At 36.9% G+C, this 6,946-nt stretch overlaps 1 protein-coding gene across 2 annotated transcripts; it reads right to left on the reverse strand.

Annotated features, from left to right (window-relative positions):
- Window positions 1-322: 322 nt before the first annotated feature.
- Window positions 323-6,512, reverse strand: skic8 (SKI8 subunit of superkiller complex). 2 transcript variants are annotated; one of them, XM_067500909.1, is made up of 11 exons: window positions 6,379-6,512; window positions 5,591-5,647; window positions 5,476-5,503; window positions 4,441-4,546; window positions 3,796-3,968; window positions 2,735-2,883; window positions 2,430-2,523; window positions 1,838-1,931; window positions 1,533-1,625; window positions 1,090-1,168; window positions 323-560 (listed from the first exon to the last, which is right to left on the reverse strand). In XM_067500909.1, the coding sequence occupies exons 2-11, from the start codon at window positions 5,600-5,602 to the stop codon at window positions 471-473; spliced, it is 918 nt and encodes a 305-aa protein (XP_067357010.1). In that variant the 5' UTR covers window positions 5,603-5,647; window positions 6,379-6,512; the 3' UTR covers window positions 323-470. The 2 variants fall into 2 exon arrangements, with proteins under 2 accessions (XP_067357010.1, XP_067357011.1); XM_067500910.1 differs by having other exon boundaries at window positions 5,591-5,658; window positions 6,379-6,507.
- Window positions 6,513-6,946: the final 434 nt, after the last annotated feature.

Here is a 6,946-nt window from a genome sequence, read left to right on the forward strand (position 1 = left end):
TATTGTAAATCAAGTAATTAGATAATAGTAATGTTTCATTCCATTTTACTAAGAGAAAAATAGTCAGTTTGACATGATTCAGATATTCTGTTGCATGAAGGTAGGGATTCATTTTTCTTTTATTACCTTTGTCACTTTCAAGTTATTTCAGAGAAAACTGAATTCTTCTTTTTTCCTGGAAGGTTACCAGCAGTTTCATCCACATTTGTATTTTGAAGCCTCATTCAACTATTATCTATATATTTAATGCACAGTTCTGTTATCAGATTGGATCTCTCACATGTTCTTTTCATTGACCCAAATCCAAAAGATAAAACAGACACAAAGTATTAAAAAACACTTTTATGTGACCGTATTAGGTCAGTGCAAAAACATCCATGACATTTACAGCATTTATCCCACCCCTCCCTGTCCAAATTACCAACTCCATTATTTGAGTAAACATCTCTCCCTGTACTGAACGTTTTCCATTACATGGGACAGTCGTAGATGTGGATGACACGGTCGTCTCCGGCTGAAATGATCTTGGAGCCGGTGCTGTTGTACTTCACACTCCACACCTAAAGATAAAAGATAAAACTCAAAATTAAATACTGCTCATATCCCTGGTTGCAAATGTTCCCCTTTAAATGGTCTAATCTATACAAAATGCCTTGTTTATGTGTTGCTCCTTTGACCAATTTAAGCTGCAACTAAAGCAGCTGAAGCACGGACTCACACACACAAAAAAGAAAAACAAAGCAAAGCTCAAACAGTTAATTGGCTGTGAATTGTCCTTGTAGATTTTCTGGTTCTGTAGTCACACAATGATGAGACACAAAAAACAATATGGCAGACCCCACTGCCTTTGATCTCCACTCTGAGGAGCTGTGCCGATTCAATCAGAGGCTTATACAGATCAAACCCTCCACAAGCATCTGCAGCCAGAGATCTAATGACGGCTGAGTGTGAAACTATAACATCAGAGAGGGGTTACAGGAGGGGCTGCTCCACGACACTGACCATATTGATTTCCCCCAACACATCAGCACCTAGAGCTGGATTTGAAAAAACACACTCTCATAAGAGATACCGGGTTGAATTTGTTACCTGGTCTTGATGGTCGAAGAAAGTGTTGATACATGCTCTGGAGCTGGCATCCCAAACCTTCACACTCTTGTCAGATGAGCTGAAGGTAGCAAGGCAGATCAATCAAGCTTTGTGTTATCACAGTTTTTCTTAGCAGTGTGATCTGGAAACTTTAAAGCAGTTTTCCACAGCGGGAGTGAAAGATTGGGATAGTAAACTGGAAGAAACATATTTCTGCTAACTTAAATGCACCAGGGAAATTTTGTTACTTTTATATGCACAGTAAAATGCTTTAAATATGAACACAAATTAATTTTTCAGCTTCCAAACTACATTGGAATATAGTTTACAACAGATTTCAATTATAGCATTTGCTAGAAATGGAAACAGCATGAAAACTCACATACATGTGCGGATCTGTTTTTCAACTACTTCAAAAAAAAAAGCAAAAAATGAAGTTTTACCTTGAGACAAAGTGTGTGTCGTCTGGGGAGAAGGCAACATTAAGAACCCAGGATCCATGTCCACTCAGCGTACCAGCCAGGTTGGCATGTTGCCTGCAAAACAATGTTTATTAGATATTTTTGTACCCGTAATTTATATCATTGTAACACTGATGTCCCTTTTTGCCCCCCCATGTTTTGCATCTAGAATTTCATTTTCATCTTACCATGTGTACTGAGCATCTTTGGTAACACATGAATGAAATAAATAAAGGATTTTTCCTCATCTTAGGAATTAGAACACAGTAAAACCAAGCTGAACTTACACATCATATATCTTGATGTAGCCATCGTCTGAGGCCGTGACCAGGAGCTGGGAGTCTGGGGAGAAGGTGAGGGATCTGATGGGCATGGCATGACCTGACGAGAGAGAGGGAAGTTTAGGTGTGTCTGCTCTCTGCTTTGCTGTGCAATGGTTCCTTACACTTCTTTATCTTGATTCTGCAGCAATTACCAGTTTGTGGATAATAATAAAAACAAATTCAATTATATGACATGCAGCAGGGGAACAGTGCAAAAATATATAACTTCTTAGCATGCAACCATGCTTTCAGGGTCTTCATTTGTATCCATCTAGTGCTTAGATTTTTTAATTAAATCAATTTAAGTAATGTTTTTAAGCAAAAGGGCCACACACCTGCTTGTTCCAGCTTTTAAAGGCTTTTTAAACTTAATATCTCTTAGTTATTAACTGTGGCCCATAACATAAGCTTTTTAAAGTGTCTGTTGAGCTTTGAGAAATTTTTTTCATTATTTTCTAATAGTATTTATTCAAAAATAATCTACACAATAAGAAAAAAAAAATCTAAATTTAACACGAGACCTAATATTTACTACCCAAATGGTAAATGACTTTACCTTCCAGTGTGTGGAGTAGCTTTCCAGTAGCAATATCAAAGATGTTGATGATTCCATCAATAGCTCCACTGGCCAAATATTTTCCATCAGGACTCTAAAGAGCAGATAAGGTTGAAACCTATTACTGTTATTGATGTCCCAAATGTAGAGTGATGATACATGCTTTATAAAACAACTACTGCACCTGGAGACAAAGTGTTAAAACGTCAAATGTGAAGCAGAAACAATGAGGTCTCTGCCCATATGAGTCTGAGCTGGGGGAGCTACCACCCAGCCAACTGAAATGACAATTTATGGGTCCTTACGTAAGCTATACTCAGGATGAATTTTCCACGAGTGTCCAGTGAATATTCCTTCTTGCCACTTTCCACACCAAAGATGTTGACCTTGCCGAGATGGCTTCCTGTAGCGATGTATTTAGAGTCTGGGGAGAAGGCCACTGACCACGCATCAACTAGAAAAGAACAGAAAGACAGAGGTATGACATCATTTACCACTGCATTTTATTTCCAGAAATTAAAGCAATGAAAATTTATTACATTTATTTTTATGTGCATTATCTATATTTAAACCAGCTCGTCTCTTGCCTGACTGTCCCCAATCATGACCCCAAACCTTATGTTTCTACTGCAAAATCTACCATAACAGATCAATTGCTTATGTCTAATATTATAAATCCACAAAAGCACAAAAGGAAAAAAGTAGTTTTACACAACAGACAAATTTAACTTCTGAAGATAACAATCCAAAACTTGGGTAAAAAGGTGTTTAATGTATTGACCCAAAGCAAGCACTGAGTGAAATGGAGTAACACTAATGAAAGCGGACGTGGCATTCACATGAAGTACAGCTGAGCCTGTCTGGTCTGCTGTGCTGCAGAGCCACCAAACAACCTGTCACCCCCTGCAGGGCTGTGCTAATGCTGAACTGAGTGACACGTTGAGTCTCAGAGCCAAATTATTCGAAAGGAGTGGTCTTACAGGCCCCCGGAAATCACCTCTAAAGAAAAATCTCTCTGTCTGCAAAAATACAGATACCGGGAAGTCTGGCCAAAAATTTTAAATACAATAATTTTTAGAATTTATTATTAATCTAATCTAATAATTTTAACTCTTCAAAGATTTTCATACACACCCAAAAATATTATTAATAAATGAAAATTACATACTGAGTGGGAATATTACAGAACAAAACAGTAATTCCTTTAACAATTTCATAAATTACACATTTAAAGACTATGCAGAGGGCCAAAACTATAGAAATAGAAAATAGAAAACATAATACTCATTGAATGTTTACTCTGCAAGACCCAACACATCACAGAGCTGAAGGACGTTTGCTCTAAAAATACACGTTCATGTCTGACCTGGTCCAGCATCCATGGACTTTATCTGTTTTCCAGACTCTAGGTCCCAGAGACGGATGTGAGCATCAAGGGAGCTGGAAGCGGCGATTGCCCCATTGTGACTAATGTCCACTGACACCACACCTAACTGGTGGCCCTCCAGAGTCCACTGCAGCTCCAGCTTCTCATCCGACCTGCGTGACGGTGCAACAGTCAAGTCAAATGAAGTCTGTTTCTAAGGCATATTTTTCAGAAATTGGGGTCTGGGGTTTCCTCTGGTATTAATTTTGCACTAATGTAAGAGCCTGAGCAGGATTAACTTACTTTATTTCCAATCTGACAATAATCATTAGTCCAAGTGCTTCTTAAAATGCAATTAATATTACTTTCTGTACAATATTAATCGTAAGGAATTGTAATTCTACAGAAAGTGTATATAATAAAGGATAATTAATTTTTAGCACAAACAAATAATATTAATATTCCACATTCAAAAGTCTTATTATTATTACTATTATTATTAATAGTAATAATAATAATAATAATAATAATAATAATAGCCAAGCCAACTTTATTTATAAAGCACTTAAATCGATAATAATAATAGACAAACACATAATTAGGCAGGAAGAGAACATAAGAAAATTAACAATAAAAAATATGTACCATTTCCAGACTTTGACCATATCATCCAGTGAACCAGTGACGATAGTTTCTGACCCGTCCGCCTCACTTTTACCCCATGCTGCTGTCCAAATAGCATCATCATGTGCTAGGATGAAACACACACACATTCATTTTAGACTATTTGATCTGTAGGACCTGACCTCAATGTCAGGACTGTGTTCTCTATTCTCGTGTATACATTTTCTACCCTCACCACTATCAGCAAGTGTGAGAATCATCATCTTGAAATATGTAAGGAAGGAATTGGTTTCCTTAATGCCTGGTTTGAACAAGCCTAGAACAAACCTCTCTCAACAGAGGAGGGGGACTACAACATATCTTATCAAACACCTACAATGCAGTTCTTTCATCACTCCTGATGTAGTTCCACAGTTGTTCATACACTAATGCACGTCTCCAACAACACAAATAAAAGTAGAGAAAGGACAACAACCCACAGATGACCATCAAAATGACATCTTTCATCAATAGTGTCCTCAAATTTTCATTTATATGATGGTTTGGTTCTTTCACCAGTAAACAAAAATGCTCATGAAAGAGAATTATTAGTAGTAAAATTAGTAGCAAAAGCATTGGAAATCAATTAAGAGTACTGTCCATCTTGTCTGACAGCTCTCTATATTCAGGGTTCCATGTCCTGCCTTCTGGCCCTCTCTTTTAAAAGCCATTAGCCATAACCAAGATTTACATTTTTTCCTACCGTCTGCTATAACTATGGTAAATTTCGACAGGATACAGTGATCAAATTTAGGGGTTTCTCTTTGGTCCTCTGTGTTTAATGTTGCCCTATATTGTCTGCATCATTGTTTTACTTGAGTGCTAAAAAAAAACCAGGTACCCTCTGGGACTATACAATTATTCTTGATCCTTAAGATTAAAAAAACAATAAAAACTCAGTCAACAATGTGACTATGAGTCTAGAATTATTTATGGAGATCATTTATTATTATTTTAAATTAATTTAGATACAAATGTTGAACAGTGAGGTCTGTTTAATTATTTAACACTACTCACCATGTTCCTGCTTGAAAAGGATGCTGTACTGAAATAAAAACACAAGTTAATAGTTAGTATTTAAACTCTCTGAATGTCATATTAGAATCTGAATCCATGCTAATTTATTGCTTACTTGAGTGCTCATTTTTTTTGGTCCTGAAAGTCAGACAGCAAGGTGGATTTCCTAAACCTGAAAAAAAGCTGACAGTGTTTTAATTAACGTTTTTTAAACTTTTATTCAGAACTTAAGGAAAAACCCAAGTAGTGACTGCAATAACTATGAATTAAAAAGGCAAACGTGGAGCTTTGCTGTAACCATACACTGAATGAAAGTCTCAATTAAAGTTCCCGTGAGTCTTCTTTTATTCCAGGTAAGAAGTATTAGCTCAGAAATTAGTCTTTTGGACTTTCTCAGGAGGAATGTAGAACAGAAATTTAAAAACCGCTGAGGTTTGTAAATGGGATACTACCCGTTACAGTCTGTAGCAACCGATTTGAAGAAGGTGCTTAATCGGTAGCCCGACACACATTGTCAAGCACAATGAAGTAAGATAAATAGAAACAAAATGATGCATCTCATCATTGATAACCTACAAACGACTCTCATTTGTTTCCATAAAATCATCTCTAGCCAACGCGCGTTAACTTAGCTAGTTGTGACCGAGCTACGCGGTTCTTTGGAAAAATAATTTTATAGAAGTTATTAAGATATCCTGTTAACAGTTAGACCACCAAGAGCACACATTTTAGGTCGTATATGTGCACGTCAAACTTGATACACTTGCTAGAATGAGGTTAAAGACTTAAAGACACCACAGCTAATGGCAGCTAACTCTGACTAGCAGCCCTACGGACCTGACTGTGACGTAACTGAAGATAAGACTTTAAACTCTATGAGGGATATAAAATGCACAAGCGTACCTTGAAACCTCCTAATAAAATGTTTTCGTAAATTTGGTTTTAATAAACCTCGGCGATTTACATATGAGACGCCATGACATTGTGACGTAACATCCGTTTATCGTCGCCTGTTTCCGAGTGCTTAGCGAACTCTTTAAAGTGCTCACTACCGCCACCAGCGGATCGTGAAGGTAAAGCATTTATGAAGAAATGGAAAACTGATATTCTGTAAAAATGAAAGACATATAGGCGAGGAATGCAAACGTGTTTAGTTTTTAATGTGCAGCCTATCGAGTGTCATTTTATTTATTAGTCACTGTAAACTACGTTATTATGATTTAAAGGCTACAAGTTGTAGATGTGGATACGTATAACGTCTTTGCCCACATCCCTCTGTTCCCTGAAAAAACTGCCCCACTGATTAGGCAAAGTTCAAAGGCAGTTATGTGATGTCACTCACATAACTGTCTCACATAACTGTCATCGATACAGTTATACATACACTTCCTAATTTACCTAACCTTTCAAGACACAGTGTGACTGCAGAGAATCCAAAAGTAGAACAAATACATAGAAAACTGTTGGTTCA

Source organism: Channa argus, chromosome 4, assembly GCF_033026475.1.
Source record: "Channa argus isolate prfri chromosome 4, Channa argus male v1.0, whole genome shotgun sequence".
Classification (NCBI taxonomy): Eukaryota; Metazoa; Chordata; class Actinopteri; order Anabantiformes; family Channidae; genus Channa; species Channa argus.

Coding starts and splice junctions, on each gene's coding strand:
- skic8 (XM_067500909.1), bottom strand. Junction 2,884..3,795: donor GTCCATGGATGCTGGACCAG/GTCAGACATGAA, acceptor GTTCTTTTCTAG/TTGATGCGTGGTCAGTGGCC. Junction 1,626..1,837: donor TACATCAAGATATATGATGT/GTAAGTTCAGCT, acceptor ATTGTTTTGCAG/GCAACATGCCAACCTGGCTG.